This window comes from Cynocephalus volans, chromosome 15 (genome assembly GCF_027409185.1).
Source record: "Cynocephalus volans isolate mCynVol1 chromosome 15, mCynVol1.pri, whole genome shotgun sequence".
Lineage (NCBI taxonomy): Eukaryota > Metazoa > Chordata > Mammalia > Dermoptera > Cynocephalidae > Cynocephalus > Cynocephalus volans.
The window spans coordinates 4071553-4091555 of NC_084474.1; the positions used below are offsets into that span (position 1 = coordinate 4071553).

Genomic DNA, 20003 nt, shown 5'->3' on the forward strand with positions numbered 1-20003 from the left:
GCAGGTCTCTACAGTGGAGCAGACCTGCCTCAGGCCAAGGCCCTCCACAGCCACACAGCCAAGGCTCACCCGAATGACCCTGCCCTCAGACCCCGTTCTGGGAATGCGTGTGACATCCCTAGACAGGTGACCTAACCTCTCTGAGCCTCAGCTACCTCATCTGTCAAATGGCCACAGTGGCCTTTCCTTTGGAGGGAGGATCTGGGACTCTGTTTAAAGAGAAAGTCAAGGAGAAAGCACTTTGCAGGCCACTGTGCAAATGGGAGGGCAGATGGAGGTGGGAAGGCAGGGCCTGTCCCAACAGGACACCCACAGTACCTGAAGGACAGCACAGCTCCAAGTGGAACCTGTCTGCGCAGAGAAGGAGAGGAGCAGGCCTGGAAGCCTGCCGCCCTCAGGGCAAGACCGGAGGGGCTGCCCTCTGGCACATCATCGGGCCCCAAAGTAGCACCTTGCTCTCTAGTGTTACAGTGTTGGGGAGTGTGAGGCTCCCCCGGGCAAGGGACTCCTTGGTGCATGCAGAAGGCGGGGAAGAGGTGTTGGGCTCCCAGCGCCCATCAGGAGGGCCCTGCCCCGTGGGTATGGGTGCGGCGGCCTCTCACCTCAGGAACTGGGCGCCCGTGGGCCCCAGCACAATGATCCTGCTGGCCAGGCCCTCCTCCTCAGCCAGTGGTGGCGGCGAGCTCAGCTTCTGGGGCTTGAGCAGGCGGCAGGTGATGCGGGTGGGTGCCGCGCATGTCCTCGGAGGGATCACCACACGCAGGCCGTTGTGTCGGCTCCCCCGGACAGAGCCTCCCCGGGCATCCACCATGAAACTCACCAGAAACCTACAAGCACAGCAGGTCAGGCTGGGCTCCTCTGCCCTTCGTGAGCTGAGCAGGCGGGGCCCTGAACGTGTGTTACTCACCCCGTGTGCACCGGGCTGGCCACTGGGCTGATGTTGTCGGACGCCTCTGTGGCTGGGCTGCTGGGGACCAGCGAGTCTTCGTCATACTCTTTGAAGGCCTGAGGAGGAGAGTGGAGGGCTTTCTGTCCCCCACCGCCTGGGCCAGCCCCGGGCTTGCCGAGAGCAAGGGTGGGGCTGAAGTGCTCCCTCCCCCCAACCCACAGACCCTTCCTGGACTGGGCGTCCCTGGAATCCAGAGGAAGCACGGGCCCCTCCTTGGCCCAGGGTCTTGGGGCAGAGCTGGGGAGCAGATGGCTCCAGCCCCCAGCCCAGCCCTCCAGCCACACCCACTGGCAAACTCTGCCCCTCACCCCCATCTGTGCAGCTCCAGAACAGCCACCTGCCCTGGGGGCATCCCAGGAAGTAAGGTGAACATGGCAGACCCTTGCCCTTGGGGGGCTTCCTGTTCCCTCCGCTGTGAAGGGGAACATCCCAGAATCGTAAGCCAAGTAAACCTCTGTTCTTTATAAATTACTCAGTCAAGTGTTGTCTTATAGCACCAAGTGGCATAAGATTAAACTAAGGGAAATTCAATTGTTTTAACACCCCCCCCATCCCCTTTTGGACAAATGCAGCCGACGTCCTGGGAAGCCACAAGATAGGTGCCACATGAACAATGCTCTGCACCAGGAACGGCGCTCCAGTGCCCCTGTCTACTACATACTGCTTCCAGCTCCCAATCTCCTCTTGAAGAAGGTGAGGCAGAAACTGTCCCTTTTGGACAGATGGGAAAGGAAAGGAGTGCAGCACCCCACGACTTGCCCGGAGCCCACCTACTCTCCAGCACCATGACCCGCTGTCCCCGTGAGTGCAGTGTGCTCAGGGCTTTTGGCTGTGAACACAGCTTTGGAGCCAGAGCTTCCGGTGTCACCACTGGGCTATGATAATGGTGCTGCACACACCCTGGAGCTTTCTGAGGCACATAGCCTTGTGATCTGGGATCACAGGAACGCCACTAGCATGGGCACAGAGAAGTCGTGGTATCGAGGCCTGAAGATGCTTTGTAAATGCCTCAGATGCTTGTGCCTGTTGTGCTACAGGTCATCTCAAGACAGCCACACCCCAGGGTCCTCACTCTCTGCAAACGGGAAGGGAAGAGAAACGGTGCCTCTCACCTGCTCCTGCTCTTCAGCTCTGATCACCACTGTCTCCGGTGTGACACAAGGAATCCTCGGGATGGCTGGAGATTCCACCCTATGTGCCAAAAACATTGGGAAATCAAAGGACTGATCCTGTGAGCAGCCCTGAAAGGCCTCTGTACCCCTGTGGTAACCTCTCCTCCTACCTCTCTACACACCCACCAGCCCCCCTCGCCTCAGGCCTCTCTCTCCCTCTCAGCCTCTCCAGACCCAAGTGTCCATCACACCCAAGCTGAGGGATGTGCGTGCCACGCAGCCCTCCATAGCACTCCCCCGACACTCCTCCCCCTCCTGCAGCCGCACTCTGGCCTGAATGATGCACTATTCTGCATTGCTGTGTAATCAGCCGGGGCGGGGGTCCCACCACATGAATCTGTGAGTGCCTCACAGCCAGGTTCTGAGTTCTGTGTTTATCTCTAACAGAGGTTTAGTAAATATTGATTAAATATCCTCAGTTTCACTTCCTGCTCGTTCCACTGCCCTGTTTTGCATAAGCCATGGGACACTTCTGTTTGTTAAGAAAACACCTAGGGCTCAGTGTTTCTAAAACAGTGTCGATTTGAGATCTATTTGAAAATATCCCTGTGTACAAATGTATGCACAGTGGGGTACCTCACAGCAGTCACAGGGACAAATGAGAAATGGGTTCCAGACAAACATGGATCCACTGTGGGTTTGACCTACTGTGCCTCAGTGACAGAGCAACATGGGCAGTGGTTGACCTTAGCTTAGCAACAGTTTCTAACGTGGGTCTTCCTGAATGGGTTTTCTGGTCAGAAGCTGAATGTGCATGGGAAAGAGAGAGGCCAGGGACTGCAGAGCAAAGTCCCTCCTGCGTGAAGGCACAAAGCTGGCTTATGCCGAGGTGCAGCCCAGCCGCATGTGTCTCTGGGGCACACCCGGGGCCTGGCCTTCTTGTGGCTTTTCCTCAATCTCAATCCCACCCTCAGTGCCAGGCTGCCCCTCGCCATTCACAGGTGACCCCGCCAGCAAGTCCTTCTTACACTTGGTCTAGCTTCGGCACAAACTCCAACAGCTCTTTCTCTTCATCTACATCCCTGGAATCCTGCTTCTCGGCCTTGGAGCCAGCAAGTTCTTCCCCTGAAACAACATGAGTCCCACTGAGTGAGGGGATGGAGACAGATCTCTCCTCTTAAGCAGTGCGTTTCCTGGCCCTCCTCTCTGCACTTGCTCCTGGGCAGTGCAGGAGGGTCTCTGATGCTGAAGAGAACTACTAGCAATGTCCTTGCCCAGGCCTGTTCCTCCAGCCCTGGAATACAGATGGGCAGCCAGCACCTAACGTCTTAGTCTGTACCAGGCTTTATAAGAGGAAAAAGACACAGCCGGAAAGAGCTTTCTCAGTTTGACAAGTTCCATTTCAAAGCAGCCCGCTTGGGGTGTGCAGTGACACCAAAGCCAGGGCTGTCACTGCACCTCCCACACCACCACAGATGTAAACCACGCCAGAACATAGTCACTAATCCTGAGGGCTGTGGGGTGCTTTGTAACCACAGCAGCCAAAACCTCATTACTTCCGAAGCCCACTATGCAGAGGTTCAGAGCACGGGCGAGCCAGTGGCCTGCACCCAGACTGCCTCTGACTCCTCTCCCCCTTGAACTGGAGTGGAGCCCGGGCCCTCGACCTTGCGCTGTCATGTATGTCACACAGCAGGGAGTGTCTTGGTCTCATGGTCTGGAGCTGACAGGATGGAATCACAACAGCTCATGCAGTTATGATCACAAACATGGTGGCGTGGGCACAGACACAGAGATGGACAGACGGGGGCTGCCCACCAGGGTGGGGATCTCAGGAGTGCACATGTCCTGTTTTAGTCAAGCGTCTGGCTCTGGACTGTGAGCCAGCAGAGGACGATGAAAGTGGGAATGGATTAGTGAGAGCTTGGCTTGCTCAGGGTGAAATGTGCTCTGGTGACAAAAGACCACGAGGAACAGAAAGTGTTGCATACCCATTACAGTTATGTGAGCAGTTCCTGGAAAGCAAAGAAGAGCCACAATGAAGGAAGGACAGGATTGAAGTCAGTTAACGTGAGAGACATATTATCACAGGGGACACAGAAAAGCTTTAACCATCTAGTTGACAGAGTTACACAGCTACTGCATTACCAGACGGGAGGCCCACCCAACTATTCTGTATCATGAGGGCTTCCTCCACACTCAAGTGAGGAAACAAGGATTCCATGGAGTGGAGGAGCACTAGAAGTGCTCTGTGCTCCACAGAAGATGAAGCTATAGTGACTCCATAATGACAGATGTAATCCAAAACCCCCTAACTCACTATGTGTGGGAAGAGCAGCTTACTAAAAGGCAAACTCACGAATCTTAAATAATCCACCTATTAGTCATTCAAGGCACAAGGAAAGCACCAGGCAGGCTTTTATTACAGTTCCTCACAGCTCTGAGAGTCGATCTGGGTAGAATCACATCCAACCTGATGTACATGCATAATACATGCAACATCTGTGTATCTATGAAACCTAGTGGGATTTCACACTTCGATCTCTGAGATGTCAATTTTCTGTCACCTAAGATTATGTTAAAGCAGGACTTTTGACAGTAGACTGCTTGTAAAGTGCAGGTGTCTGCAGAACTCGGGTGTTGTCAGGCCTCTTGAGTGCAGCCTGGCGGGGGCAGGAGGCCACCAGGGAGTGCTCAGAGCCCCTGTGCCCTCAGCCTGAGCTCACCACCCAACTTTACCTTCATCTTCAGAGACATCCAGGATCTCATCCACCGTCTCAGGGAAACTCATCCGGTGCTTGTCACTGACCAGCTAAAATGAGAAAGAGCAGAGGAATCAACCCAATTTGGGCAGTGTACCCTTTCACCAGGTCACAACTGTGGAGGCAGGAGAGGAGGTGGGAAAGGAGGTTTGTCCCAAATGAAGAAAACCAGGCCTAGGAGGCACTTAGCCTGGATGCCGGCGCCTGGCAGGAACCTCAGGGGGATCGACGGGGGCTCCAGCCTCCCTTGTCCTTGTCCCTCCCAGGCCTGGGCATCTGCTGCTGCCCCTCAGCTCTGGCCATGGCCCCGATTCCCCAGGCCGCTAGGGGGCAGCACAGCTCTGCCCGAAGGCAGGCACTCCCTCCAGCGTTTGGGCGTGGTGCTCGTGCTGGGCGTCACAGAGCCCACAGGGCGCCCTGTCAGGCTGTGTGTTTCTAGGTGGCAGCAGGGAGAAGCAGACATACCACTGCGCTGGTTTCATCCGTGACAACCTTGAGCACGTCTGTTACGGAAATGTAGCCGAGCCGCTTGGCTATTGCCAGAGGCGTGGTTCCATTCTGGGAAAAACAGTAGCGAGGTGCAATCAGACCAGGCAGTCAGTCTGCGAGGACAGTGCACAGGCCAAGCCCATGCCCTAGTGCCGAGGGGCCGACATGGACAGGCTCTGCCCTGGAGCCCAGAACAAGACCCTGGACACGTGTGAGGCTGGACATTTGTCAGCCACAGTGCCTGTGCAGACAAGGGAGATGAAATCTGTAGGGTTGGACGTGGGGCTGGGAAATGAGAGCAGGGGAGCAAGCCCTGCCAAGAGTGAACCAGCCGGGAAGGAGTGGGCTCGCAGCTCTCCAAGTGTGAGTGCGTAGAGCAGCACTGCTCATGGCTCCCACAGCCAGATCGGTGGCTCAGAAACTGAGCATTAGGATAGTTAAAATAACCTGTGTACCTCCATGAACTCCAATCAGGCCAATCAGAAATCAGAAATCACCAGAAACAGGGTAGGGGCATATTTTCTACTTTGATTTTAGGAGACAGAGCTAAGTGAAAATAAATTGATATTGAGGCTTTATTTTTCTAAGTTCTCTATGTCCAGGACGTGCCCCAGGCTCCATACAGAGCTGGCCCCATCCACAGTTACAGTTTCAGCAACCACATCTACAACTGGGTCCCTGCACTTTCACAGCTGGAAGCAGCCGTGGGGACAATCTAATGACACCTCTGCCTGCTCAGAAGAGGAAGCTCATATTGCAGTACGGTCATGCCCAACTTTGCTAAGGATAACCCTGAAGCCCCGAAAGATCAGGAAGCACTCAGGACATCTATCTTTTGTTCACTTGTACCATTCTGCAAGCAGCTTCATCTATTTTAGAAAGGGGTTCAACAAGAATACTTAACAAAAAAATTAAAAAGGGAGGGTAAATGGTGCTTAAAAGGCTAACCTTCAGGTCACCAAAACCAGAAACTGACAACAACCCTCCATCCCCTGGGATACCCAGGGCAGCCACGACTTTCTGGTACTGCAGCCTCGTCTAGAACCCAGATGAGCAAGACAGCAGGTGGGTACTCACCGAGCTGACCTCGTTTGGGGAAGCCCCGTTTTTCAGAAGCAGAGTCACGATGTCCGTATGTCCCTGTTGGGCCGCCTGGTGCAAGGGACTGTATCCCAGCTGCACAGCAAGGTGGACATTTGGGCAGGGTTAGCTAACCATTAGAGAACTGCACACACACTACAGAGCCTGTCGGTCTTCTGCGTATGATGTAAAAAAAAAATGCATTTTCCCCATTTCCTGCTTAAAAAGGGTCAAAGCTTAAAACTGTGACAGAGCCCGCATGTGCCCAGAGCAGCTCTGGCTGGCCCTAATTTGCACTTAAGCAGCATCAGGATGGGAGTCCGGCTTGAGCGCCCCGTACCTTGGTCTTGGCATTGACATCTGCCTGGTGCTGCAACAGGAACTTCACCAGCTTGATGTTTCCATAATGACTGGCCACGTGGAGTGGGGTGTACCCCATCTGAAGAGGAGGGGATGAGAATGGGTGACCAGCAGGGCTCTGGGCAGACCAAAAGCCACCACAAACTGCGTGTTTAAGGAAATCCTTACAGAAACAGCTGATTAAGAGAGAATGGGCAGGGAAGCCCTTGGAAGTTTGGCAGCTGCTCTGGGTGTGAGCTGTATTGTTGCTGCCAGTCAGATACCACTGGCCTGGGAAGGGACAGGGCTCTATTTTAGACCAGTGACACTGAGATGCTCGTGAGATCCAAGGGCAGATGTCAGGCGGACACCTGGAAAAATGCTGTTGAGTCCTGCAAAGAGCGCTGGGCTGGGGGCATCAGCCTGTGGGAGGGTGAAGGCCTTGGACATGAGGGAGGCCACCCAGGATAAAGTGGAGGGACAAGCAGGTGGGGCTAAGGACAGACGCGGGCCTTAGTGGAAGGAGGGAGGCCTGGACAGAGCCCATGTCAGAGAGCCCAAGATGGAGGGTGCAGCCACTGGGCTGCTGCTGAGGAGTCGCTGATGAGGGCACAGAGCCACACCGACCATCTCCACTAGGAAGGTGAAATCCCACTGTAAGCCCCACAAAGGCTGTCCAGGTTACTTAGGTGTAGTGTAATGGAGTTTACATTTGGTCATCACTGGGAATGAGTGGGCTTTGGACACTTATTTGTATGAGGTTTGGCTGTGAGGGCTACTTTCTGAGGAATCTGTCCACTGAACATCGTTTTGGCACCACCTGCAAAGGGCCAACAAGCAAGGCTGTCTGGGCTCTTTGGTCCCAAGGGTCCCCAGGCGCTGGTGCCAGATTCCAGGCATGATCGTCACACAAACCCTGCCAGCTGGACCTTCACGGAATGGGGTGGTTTTGGATCCTCGAGGCTGTTATAACCCACAGGATAGGGTCTCTCCAGGCAGGACCCCAAAGACTGAACTAGGCCTGCGAGAGAAGCCTCAAAGATCCAGAACATTCTTGGGTTTTAAGCAAAATCTTGTTGAAGCTGCAGGTGGTTGGGATAAAAAACAGTTTCTGGAAGTTTCTCAGGGCGACTTTGACACAGCATCATAGCCCAGTGTTCCTGTGGAACTCTGGAGGTTGGCCGGGGTGGCACCAGTCAGTCCCTCTTCCTAAAACAGCGGCCTGTGGTGAAAAAGAGCAAAGCGCCTCTCGTGGGGCCACCCTCCCCCCCAGAAGCGCCCCTGCGCCCTGTGTCCCCTTCCTGTCTCCCGTGAATGTCTTGAGGGTGGATGCCACCATGTGCGTCATGTGTGTCATGGCGTGCACACGTTCATCCTCAAATGCAGAAGAGGGTCAAAGAACGTTCAACAGAATTTAACTAAATGCTATAATAAGAGGGGAAGAATTTTTTAGTGAATCCAGGGAGGCCTACATTTTGACACGCTTACTACTGACGTAAGACAGGTCTTAGAGTCTCAATCAAACACCCTCTCAGTTTCCGGCTACAGAGGCTCAAAGGTCTAGCAAACTTTTTAAAATTCCCTACGGAAAGTGAGATGATTAAGATTGGTGTCTTCGAACTCCACAGCCAGCCCTAGGAAGTGCAGGGAAGAATGTCCCCTTGGGTCCCCAGAGCAGAAGAGATGACTTTGAAGTGCAGGGTGGGGGTAGGGTCCTGTGAAAGTGCAGGTCGGGGGGTGCCAAGGCCTGAAGCACGGGCTGCCTGCCTTACCCGGGTGGTGGCATCCACTGCGACACCATGTTTGATCAGCACGTCCGCCACGGGAACATGGCCTTCTTGTGCTACCAGATGGAGGGGAGTGAGTCCACTCTGGAAGGAAAAAGAAGTTCATCCCCTCCTAGTCCAGCCACCATGAAAGAGCACTGAGGTGTGGCAGCTGCACCTGGCTCTGCAACCACCAACAAGCTATGTGACCCTGGCCCTGGGCAAAGCTCTTCTTGTTCAGGGCCTTAGTATCCTTATCTAGAAAATCGGGTGGCTAAACCAGATCAGGAGTTGGCTCTTGCCAACTTCTGTTAAGGACCAGCCTGTCTGTATTTTAGACTTGTGTCTCTGTAGCAAATACCCAACTTTGCCAGTTGTGGTAACAAAGCAGCTATGGCCAACACATAAACAAATGGGCACGTTTTCTAATAAAATTTTATTTACACAAACAAGTTGTGGGCCAGATCTGGCCCATGGGCTGTAGCTTGCTGACCTCGGATCTAGATAAACTTTATGGTACCTTCCCAACAGGGACTGCCATACAAGCTTCAGAGATTTGGTTTCCTAATCTAGAAAACAGAAATTATCAATGACCCAGGTCAAGGGCAAAGTGAGGATCCCTGGAGAAAGCACAGGTGAAGCACTTTGGATGGCACAATGTGCCGCTTCCATATAGTTTGCTCTGCTCACGTCACAGCCAGTGCCGTACGTAAAGAGGGTGGTGTGTCCTGCTGGGTGTGAGAATTCCATTTTGGACCTCTCATTGCAGCTTTCTCATGGGGACAGCAATGTATCAGAGATCTTTTTTTGGTATGTGGGCACACCCACGAAAATGTCAGAACATTTTCTCTCCTCTGTACACTCTGCAGCCATAGGCATGGCCCCTCCCCAGGGGCTCCCTGCCCTACTGTGCCTTCTGCACATCCCCAGGCTGATTGAGGCTGTGGGCAGTACCCCCAGCTGCAGCACAGGCAGGTGGCCTCACCGGTAGCACAGAGGCTACCTGAGGTAAGAACAGCCACCACCAAGCAGCTGCTGTGTCAGCTGCAAGGCTTTCAAATGAACACCTTGCCTGATTCTGGGATGACACCAATAATGTGCCTCGTGAGGGTGAGGTGCAGATGAGGGAATGTTTTCAGTACAGAGAATCACCATCACCGTCAGTGTCTCCTTGCACAGCTTGCTTTCAATGGGACCGAGAGGAAGCCCAGGACACCATGAGCCACAAGAGTCTCATGCAGCAGTGCCCTCGCTGGGGGCCGGGGCTCACACATGCACAAGAGGCAGAGCGAGCTAACAGCTTGCAGGAAATTGTAAGTTACCCTTACAAAGCTTGACTTCCTGAAACTGTGTTGTTTGAATTTATCATCTAAAGAAGTGGTTCTTCAGAACTGAGGCCACCAGAGGAGGGAACGGGGGCGGGGGGGGGGAGTTAGCAAGAAATCGGTAAAGGGCCACAAAAAACAAATACATTGTGTAATGATAAACACGGTAATTATCCTGGAAAAAAAGTGCTCTCAGTGCCTTTAAAAAAAATGGCTCTTCATATTGTAAGATTCCATTTATATGAAATGTAGGCAGGTTCATAAAGACAGAAAGCAGATTCATTGTTGCCAGGCCCTGGGGAGCTTGGGGAGAATGGGAAGGGACTGCTAATGGGTATGGGGTTTCCTTTTGGGGTGACGACAATGTTCTGAAGTTAGATAGTAGGGATGGTTTCATAATTATGTAAATATACTAAAACCACTGAATTGTACAGTTCAAAAGGATGAATTTTATGTGAATTATATTCCAATAAAACTGTTATTTCAAAAAACAGAAGTGACCCTTAGTCTTCCTTGGGTCATGCATTCCTTTGAGAAGCTAAGGAGAACTATCGGCACCTCCCAGAAGGACGCCCATGTATCCTGTGGCCCTGCAATGCCACATGCAACTGTGGGCTCCATGCTCACACACCTGCACCCCTGGGTTGAGAGGGACTAGGCTAACAAACAGGTCAGTATTTAAAAAAGTATCTTCCCACACAGAAAATGAACATGAGGGGTTGTCAAAAAGTTCATGAAAAGATTTGTATTGTCTTTTAATTCTATTTTTCCGCAGACTTTTTGAAGTTCCCTCATATTTAGTACCAAGTTACTTAGCACACTCAAGTGTAGACACTGGCTTATTTTGGGGAAAACGTGCTATGGATTTTCGTACTGATCTTTTTGTGGATCCTTGAGTCAATCTGTTTAGAAAGCCAGCATGGTGTAGCAGAATCTGTAAAGGCTTTGGCATCAGCTGGGCTTAGGGTCCCTTGACCTTGGGAATATGCAAACTTTCTGACTCTCTTTACTCATTTATAAAACTGAGAGGACTCTTACACAGGCTGCTGTAATGTTCACACGCACACATATGCACCACCTAACTCAGAACCCAGGTGCGTAGCAGGTACTTGGTGTGCAGACCTTACATCTAGTTCACTGACACTAACGCATTATGAAGGTCATAGAGCAAATCTGGAGGTGCTGCGCCCACCTTGTTCCCCAGGTTGCCATTGGCTTGCTTCGAGAGGAGCAAAGCGACCATCTCTGCGTGGCCCTCCTGGGCAGCCAGGTGAAGGGGAGTCACGCCCTGCACTGACTCTGCATTCGCGGACGCCCCATATTGCAGCAGGCTGCGGGCCACCTCCATCTGGTTCTGCTTAGCAGCAATGTGCAAAGGAGTGTAGCCATTCTGAAACGGAAGAAGACACAGGAGCCTGGTTACAGGAGCACTTAGTGGACAGCACAGGTGCAGGAGGGACATCCACTGAGCAGGAGTGATATCACCCAGGAGAGCAGCAAGAGTAAACAAACAAGCAAAATCCACTTGAACTGGAGACAGCCCTGCAGGCCCCATAGCCAGCAATGCCTGCACCTTTTTTGACCATCTATTTTCTGTTATCATGCTCTGACTAACTGCTAGGCAGGAAATAGCCTGTCACCAAGAAAAGCTCAGATTCAATCAGGCAGCCTGCAGACCAACCAGAAGGCAAGGTAAGTAAATGGATTAAAGGTTCCCATTTCCCTTCTGAAAGAAGAACCCAAAGCCCCAGACACTTCAGAAAGGAACAGAAGCAGCTGCCCTCTTTCCGTCCTTGGGCAGCTGGGCCCCTCTGGCCTGCCGGCATTATGCAGGGTGGTGCGAGGGGCCATTGAGCATGTGGGGCCAGTCCTCAGTCCACTCTTAACTAGTTGTGTGGCCTGGGGTTAGATATTCAACAACCCAGACTTCCTTTTGTATATATATATTTTTAGAGCCATTAGAAGCATATAATAACATCTACCTTGTTTGTTTCTCAAAGTTGTTGGGTGAATCAAATATGATAATATATGTGAAGGTTCATTCCAAAATTAAGATATGAAAGGAATATACCTGTGCATCAGAGTTTGGCAGTACACTGGTTCAAAAGACATTATAAGTCCATGACAGGATGAGGGAGCTTGGCTCAAAAGTAAATCATCTACGTATGTCACTGTGCACTGGTATGCAGTCAACTTTTTTTATTTCTTAGTAGCAAGACTTTCTCAATGAAGGACGCAGTGCATGGGTTTACATTCTGCAGCAAGCTCCTACCCCATTGCAGACAGTCTACAGATGGATCCTTTTGGTCATCATTATTAGAAAAATCTTTCACCTACATTATCTTTTTTGAGCTTCATTGTAACCAACCAAGCAAGGCAAGGCAGGCAAGCATTCTTATTTGTGGATTAAGAACCTAGTTCTCTGAGAGGTTGCGTGCCTTATCTAATGTCATGTAGTGAGCAGAACACCAGATAACCCAACCTGGGCCTTCTGACCGCACATCCAGCTTCTTTCAGCTAGAACATACTTCTCAAAGTGTGATGTGTACGCAAGTCACTCAGGACCTTGTTAAAATGCAGATTCTGATTCAGAAGGTCTAGAGTAGGCCCAAGATTCTGCATTTCTAAAAAGCTCCCAGGTGATGCTGATGCTGCAGGTTCAGAGACCACACCTTGAGTAGCAAGGCCCTGGAGCACTCAAGGCTAAGGTGCAGCCAGGCCTGGGGACTTTCTGGGCAGGACCCTGACTCTCAGGAAGCACGTCTGCCCAGCCCCATAGCAGACAGCTATCCAATGTGCGATCTGTCTCAAGGTGCGTGATTTCTCCAGCAGCCCAGGTGAGGCCAGACCAGTCAAGGAAGGAAGTCAATGACGTGTCCGGTCTACTCAGCAGCAGGACAGTTGGGGAAGTCAGACTACGAAAAGGCACCTCGGCCAGCGTTCCTCCGGCTGTCTCCGAGGACTGGGTTCCCCCTGCCATCCACTGCCTCACTGTGGAAACCAACATTTCTGGTTCTGCCAGGATCACTGGTCAGGAAAAGGAAAGGCAAAGAAAGGGGCTGACCAACACAGCAAAGCCCCAGATCTACAGCACCAGGGATGGGGGAAGGGTAGCAAGGTCACCTGTAAGGTGGCTTTTATGGGGAAATGAAAAGTCGTAATTTACCTGAAGAATTAAATTGAATTTAAAAATCATTCTCTTTGAAGAATTATGTAAGATAATTCTTTCTAATATTGTCCCTTTTTAATTTGATTATGTTATGAGAAAACATTAAATTGTTCTTTGTACCTTGTGTTCAAGATTGGCATTTTGATTTTAATAAAATTAATTAAGTAAAGTGATTTTCATGCTGTATCAACAGAGAGCAGGAAAAAGAGCTGCCGTTCAGTGGCTGAAGCCTGAGCATGGGAGTTGTCTCCGAGTGGAGATGGCCATTTCCAGGATGAGTGTCACAGAACGCCTGCTCCCCAGCGCTGCCGCCAGTGCTAAATGAAGGCCACGCAGAGCACTCAGCCAGGGCCGGCCGGACAGGCCTTCCCTCCGTGAAAGCAGCGTTATCAGCGCTCCTGTTAATGTGCAAAGGACTGTTATTCAAGCAATCTGAAGTATATTCATGGCCATACAGTCGGGGGTCCCAGGCCACTTGGGCAGCTGTGGGCATCCACACTGGTGGAAAGAGGACCCCAATCTGCCCAAGGGAAAGCTTGCCCTGGAGCAGACTCAGGCTGCTGGAACCGCCCCTCAGGGCTTCCTCCAATCCAGGACTAATGGAATGAATGACCTTCTGTAGGTGACAAGGACAAGGGGTAGGCTGGTGCAGAGTCAGGGAGAGGTTAGGGAGGGGCTGTGCCAGGAAGAGGTTCCTCTTTCCCAAGAAAATGAGCTCATCCAAAGGAATGCACGTGCCAGAAGGCTCTGCTAAATGTTAAAACAACATTAGCATCAAAATTAGGTTGGGTTTGGGTGCAGAGAGATTTGCATGTGAAATTCTACAAAATTGCCAGACTACTTTGGAAACTATTTTTTGCCATGGAAACAAAGCCCATCTGTACAGGGTCTGTGCTTGGATTTATCTCTCTTTAAATATCATGAGCCTGGCTCCAGTTCCATTTACATAAGTAGAAGAGTGAGGGGGCGGAGGGAGCCCAGCTTTTTATTTTTAGAGGCAGGAGTAAGTTGACATCACAGCAGGGCTGTGTGCTCCCATCACAGTGACGTGGGGTTTGCTACATCAGCAGCAAGCACAGAAGCCAGGGAGACGGGTGTCTGGGAAGGCTGTGTCTGTGGGGAGGTGACGCCCCAGCGTGAGCTGAGCATCCGCCAAGGAGGGAAGGCAAACTGAAGCCCCTCGCTGACTCCCCCGCCTGGGCTGTAGCCATCCTGGAGTCAGCAGGTGTCTGCTGGGATCGTGTGGGGACCCACCCCACAGCTGCCTGCTCTGCAGCCCCTCTGCGTCTGGGCTGTCCCTTCACACCACATCCCAGCCCTGCTCCCCTCCTCTGCCCTCATCCTCACAGAACCCCACACAACCCTCGCCTTCCCACGGGTGCAGGATGCTCCCAGAACGGTCCTTTGGCGGTCGGCTTTAGCCCTGTGCTATCCACCCCCAAGTCTGGTCTTCCGTGGCAAGCACTGTCTGCTCCCTTCAGGGTCAAGGAACCTACTGCTCTGAGCAGCTCGTTCAAAGGCCACCATGAGGCTGGCATGCATGTCTGATGTGTGGCTCCCTAAGGAAAAAGCCACCATCTAAAAGTCTGAACTCACGAGAGGAACAATTGAGGGGGGGTTCACATTCATAAGAGGGTCCAGCAGGCTCACTCAGCCCCAAGTATTTCTCAGATGTGGTCACTGTGCCCTGCATCAGCACTGCCTGGACAGAAGGTTAAAATGAGGTTTCCTGGCCCTACTGTGGTCCCACCAAGGCTGGATCTCTGGGACGAGGCTCACCGCTCCCCAGAGATCCTTATCCACTTACAGGATGACCTCTGCAGCTGGGGTAGCGAGCTCAGCTGACCCACGGCTGTTGGGGGAACACATGGCTGCATAAAATGAATTCTACCCCTGCCAGGTGACCTGCTGCCAAGAAGTGTTACCACTTCCTAGCCCACTCCTGGTCCCCAAATAGCAGCAGTTACACTGTAGGTAACATTTGTGAAAGAGAGGTGAGATTTCTGAGGTAAAAATGAAAACAAAACACAAAACCCTCGGGATCCTTCTGAAACAACCCTCCTGAAGCACTGGCCAGCGGGCTGCCCCTGGGGCTGCCAGGCCTTACCCAGGCGGGGCTGTGGGGCGAGCTGCCCCGTGGGAGCAGCAGCTTGACGATGTCCAGGTTGTTGTGATGAACGGCCACGTGCAGCGGGGTCAGCCCATTCTACAGCAAGAAACAGACAAAGAGAACAGCCTCACTCCAGGGGTTCTGCCACCAGGGACCGCTGTGAGCACAAGACCCATGACGCTTATTTATATAGGCACAATCTGGTTAAAAATCCTCCAACGCCAGCCCTGACTCAGTCACTAAATGACGTAACCGGCAGGACCCAGGGCCAGCTCCTGCCTCCTGTGGGGACGACGGGGGCATGGGCACGTGCTCAGAGAAGGTCACCAGCAATCCGAAGTATATTTATGGCCACTCTAAAAGGCTTTGACAGGAAGCTCTGTCTTTCCATCATTCTCCCTAGATGGCCACCCACTCAAAAGATGGTCAGAACAGGCAAGAGCAGGGCTCACAAGCAGGGAGCGAGGGAGGGAGATCCCAGCTTACCTTTCCGGCCGCATTTGGATGTGCATCCTGTTCCAGCAGCAGCTCTGCCACCCGGACCTTCCCGTACTTGGCCGCCACATGGAGAGGGGTAAATCCTTTCTGAGGAGAAACAGGGGCTGTCAGGGATCCAAATCTGCTGTGCCCGTTGCTCCTCTGGCATCTCCGAGCCAGGGAAGGGGGCCTCCTGTGACAGAGCCTGTCTCAGAGGACAGCCCTGGCCCCCGTGGTCCTGCGACCTTGCCCACCACTCACCATGTGCGTTTCTCTCGTGCAGGGTATGGGACCACCTGCACTGTCACTCGATGCTAGCTAGCTGAGGGCAGGGCTTGAGCCCTAAGCCCTCCTGTGTCCCCAGAGACTTGAAGGAAGGCTGGGCAGGTGGAGGAGGGATGATGGATGATCACCACCAGGTGCTGACCCTCCCAGCTGCCTGCCGCATTACAAAGGTGACAAAGAGGACCAGGTGGGATCCCTTGGAGCTCCAGCCCCTCTGTGACTGCCTGCTGCTTCCTGGGAGTGGGAGGAGGAGGGCAGTACCTTGGTCATGCAGGCCTGAGACGCCTCCTTCTCCAGCAGGGCCAGGGCTGTCTCTACGTGGCCCTCTCGGGCTGCAACGTGCAGGGGTGTGTGCCCGGCGGTGGTGGCCAGGTTGGGGCTGGCATTATTTTCCAGCAGGAGCTTCACCATGTGTGTGTGGCCAATGCGAGCCGCACAGTGAAGTGGGGTTTGGTCATCCTGGACCCCAAAGTGAAAACAAAGAACAGGAAGCGCTGGCGTTACCAAATCCAACTCTTCGTGTTACACAGAAGGCAGGTGAGGCCCAGAGAGGGTAAGCTGACTTTTATGGGCAATGCTGTCTTCACAAGGTTGCTCCCGCCCCGCACCACAACCGCAATGACGGCCAGTGAATACTCAGGCCACCCTGCCCCCGGACTCTCACCATTCTCAGGAAACACAGCCCTGACAAAAACACCTCTGGCCTTCTCGCACCCCACCATGCAGAACCCGAGTGTCCAGCGCACCCTAATCAGGAGTGGTGAGGGGTCTCTGCACACGAGCACTGCGGCCTCTAACGAGGGTGGTTTCTCCTTATTGTGCCTGAATCACTCACCTCCCAGGACCCTCCCTCCTGCCTCCAGAACTCACCTTGGCCTTGGCATTGACTTTGGCTTTGTTCTGGAGTAAATATTTGGCCACTTCTGTGTGCCCTGCTCTGGCTGCCATGTGTAGCGGAGTCTCCACTTTCTGTAAAATAACAAAATTATGGAATGGTTATACATGCTGGGTTTCCAAAAGGACACATACAGAGCTCCAAAGTGCCAGCCTGGAGTAGGCTGGTGGGTTGTTATCCAAGAGGCAGAGTTGCCCCAGCAAGCAGCTCTCAGCCTGGGGTGTGTGTGTGTATGTGTGTGTGTTGTAGGTATACTTAAAAGTAAACCCCAAAGCTAACAAATATCCAAAAATTTAATATATTTCCAGATAACACTTACAGAAGCTCCAAAATTATTGTCCAAAATAAACCCCCCAAGATTCACAGATGTATGACAAGTTTAACGGGGAAAGCATCAGTGGACAGGACCTTCTCCCCAAGTCAGAGGCCTTCACTATTCTGCAGATTTACCTTCCCCCAGAGAGCCCTTGGAGCCCGTGGCCCAGGCTTACCACGTTGGAGACGTTGGGCGACGCCCCCCGCTGCAGGAGGTTCTTCACAATGGGGAGGTGCCCCATGAAGGCGGCCACATGAAGAGGCGTCAGGCCAGACTGGAACAGACAAGGACGAGTGAGGCAGAAGAGGACAGCACCAGACCCTATCTGATGTTTTCTGCCCCTAGCACTCCCTGATGGTTTTCCAAGAAAAGGGGGTGCACTGACATGGGTTTGCTGCCAGGGAATGGCTGGAGGAAAAAAATCACTGCAGCAAGTTCTGCCCATGTTTACAACTCACTAAGACCATGTCTGATACTGGAAAGCTCCCTGAGATCTGACAGGTACTCCCCCTGGTCTCAGTCTTCCTGGGTCCCTCCTTCCAGTACTCCAGACTTGCAGCTACACGTGGCCACCAAGAACAACTCAGAGAAGGCGACTGGGGGAAGATCCCAGGCGAGGCGCAGGTGAAGCCATGGGTCTTCTCCTACCTCGGTGACTGCGTCAATGGAGGCTCCCATCTTCAGCAGCAGCTCCATGACACGGATGTGGTTCTTCTTGCAGGCGATGTGCAGGGGGGTAAAGCCATTCTGCAGCCCGCCACAAAGGGAGACAGACAAGCGGGAGCTCACATTAGCCCAAAGCCACACTCAGAAGACCACCAGGCTGTCCTAGCAGGCAGCCCCTGCCCCAGCCCATCAACGGATTCCCACAGACCAATTAATGAATCAATGTCAATGGATCAATCTTGTTAATGTCACTTAATGCAAATCACATAAGAAACAGGTGGCTCTCACTCTGTTGCTGAACGTGTTGTTTAAACCATTTTTAAAAAAATTGATTATATTTTTGGATGCTTAGCCTGCTGTTTAAAGATCTCTGCAGGGTAAATTTACAGTAAAGAGTACTTTTGTGAAGCAAATCATGTTCCCTCTTCTCTGCAACCACTGATCATTTTTAGTGAAATGAATTTCTGCTCTAAAGTGTGATATACTAATGTGTAAACTCCACAAGGACAGGAATTTTTATTTTGTCTGTTGCTTTTTCAGTGTTTTATCTCCTAGGTCAGTAGTTCTCAGACAAAGAGGGTTGGGGAATGGTTTGCCCCCTGCCCCCACCACCAACACACATGGCAATGTCTGGAAGTGTTTTTTGTGTGTTTTTGACCGGTAAGGGGATTGCAACCCTTGGCACGGTGTGGTCCGCACCACACACAGCCAGTGAGCGCACCGGCCATCCCTATATAGGATCCGAACCCACGGCCTAGGTGCTCCCAGCGCCGCACTCTGCCGAGTGAGCCATGGGGACAGCCCCCTGGAAGTGTTTTTGATCATCACAACTAAGGCAGGAGAGCTATGAGCACCTAGTGGGTGGAGGCCAGGAATGATGCTGAACACTACGATGCACCGAACGACAAACCTCCACCCCAATTGTCAGCAGTCCCGAGGTTAAGAAGCCCCAGCTACCCTAGAATGGTGTGTGGCATGTGGTCGCACTCAAAGCAAGCTGCCCCTGGTTCTTCTCTGGGAATGGGCTGGGGGAGACAGTGGGCACAGGGGGGCTCGTGCAAAGCTACACCTGATGCCTGGGCCACGCTGGGGGCCCAGCCTAGAGAAGAGGGGAGGACCCAAGGCCCCAGGAGTGTGCTGCATGTCTTCACTTGTCTCTGCTGAAGCACCATGAAAACTGCAAGGCCCTCTGCAGAGGAAGTGCTTGGCTCAGCCACTCACTAGACTACCCCTGACCTCGGACTGCTAGCGGGGCTGCAGTCACCGGGTATCTCAGGTGACACCCACTGGATGTGGAGTGGGGAGTGAGGGACAAGCATAAGCCACATCCCTAGCCTGTGCGCACATTGCTGCCTCCTGGGCCCCTGCAGGCCTGTATGGCGAGCTCCTGAAGTGCAGGAGGGGTTCCAGCACCTGCTGCTGCCCTGCCTCCGAGGTGCAGCCTGTGGCTCTGCCCCACCTCCTGCTGGCAACTTCTCCAGTGGCCTCCCACTCACCAGGGCTTTGGAGTTTGGTTTGGCCCCTTTGTCCAAAAGGACCTTGGCCACCCTGTGGTGGCCGCAGTGGGCTGCCACGTGCAGCGGGGTCAGGTGGTCCAGGGTGATGTCATCTATCTCGGCGTTGTATTGCAATAGAAGCCGGACACAGTCAAGGTGGTCTCCCTGAGCCGCCATGTGAATTGGGGACAAGCCATTCTGGGTGAAGAGATGGAAACAAGTGGTCACAAAGCCTTCGGGGAAGAACACAGAAGTCCCCACATGATGCTTCCACGTGGTTCCTGAGCGAGCTTGGTTCATTCTGGCCTCCAGGCTCCCGTGGGTCTCTGCCCACAGCCACCCTCCTTTCCTTCTAGCTGAATCCTCAGAGCCTCCTAGCCAGGCCTCCTCTCCCATGAAGCCTTCCCTGAGCAGCCTAGACTCCTGTGGGCTTTCCTTACCCGCACCACTCACTCGGACCTTCTTACATGTGCTGAATTACGTTCATGGTGAACTTCTCAGGTGTGTGCTATCTTTTCTCCTAATTTATAAGCTTAAGAGCAGACTGTGCTGACATTTCTTAAATGCCCCTCAATGCCCAGTACGTGCACATTAAGGTGGTTCTGAGTGAATGGACGATGATAAAATAGAACCTGGACCTAAATCCCTCTATTCTTTGCCTGTAACAAACAAACTTCAGTTAAAAAAACCTGTTAAGAATTCTCATTGTTTGTCAGACAGCAATTTATTTAAAAAACAGTAAAGGTAGAGGAGAATCACTCATTCCT

At 52.6% G+C, this 20003-nt stretch overlaps 1 protein-coding gene across 1 annotated transcript in view; it reads right to left on the reverse strand.

The window, feature by feature from the left end:
* Positions 1–20003, reverse strand: part of ANK1 (ankyrin 1) — a 201074-nt gene that overhangs the window by 35737 nt on the left and 145334 nt on the right. Inside the window, exons 10-27 of the mRNA XM_063080073.1 lie at positions 19237–19434; positions 17723–17821; positions 17250–17348; positions 16734–16832; positions 16125–16322; positions 15588–15686; positions 15099–15197; positions 11015–11212; positions 8504–8602; positions 6733–6831; positions 6390–6488; positions 5289–5381; positions 4801–4873; positions 4053–4076; positions 3090–3186; positions 2062–2140; positions 908–1005; positions 603–827 (exon numbers count right to left, since the gene is read on the reverse strand). Coding sequence (XP_062936143.1) covers positions 603–827; positions 908–1005; positions 2062–2140; positions 3090–3186; positions 4053–4076; positions 4801–4873; positions 5289–5381; positions 6390–6488; positions 6733–6831; positions 8504–8602; positions 11015–11212; positions 15099–15197; positions 15588–15686; positions 16125–16322; positions 16734–16832; positions 17250–17348; positions 17723–17821; positions 19237–19434 — 2075 coding nt within the window. The remainder of the gene's footprint in view (positions 1–602; positions 828–907; positions 1006–2061; positions 2141–3089; positions 3187–4052; positions 4077–4800; positions 4874–5288; positions 5382–6389; positions 6489–6732; positions 6832–8503; positions 8603–11014; positions 11213–15098; positions 15198–15587; positions 15687–16124; positions 16323–16733; positions 16833–17249; positions 17349–17722; positions 17822–19236; positions 19435–20003) is intronic.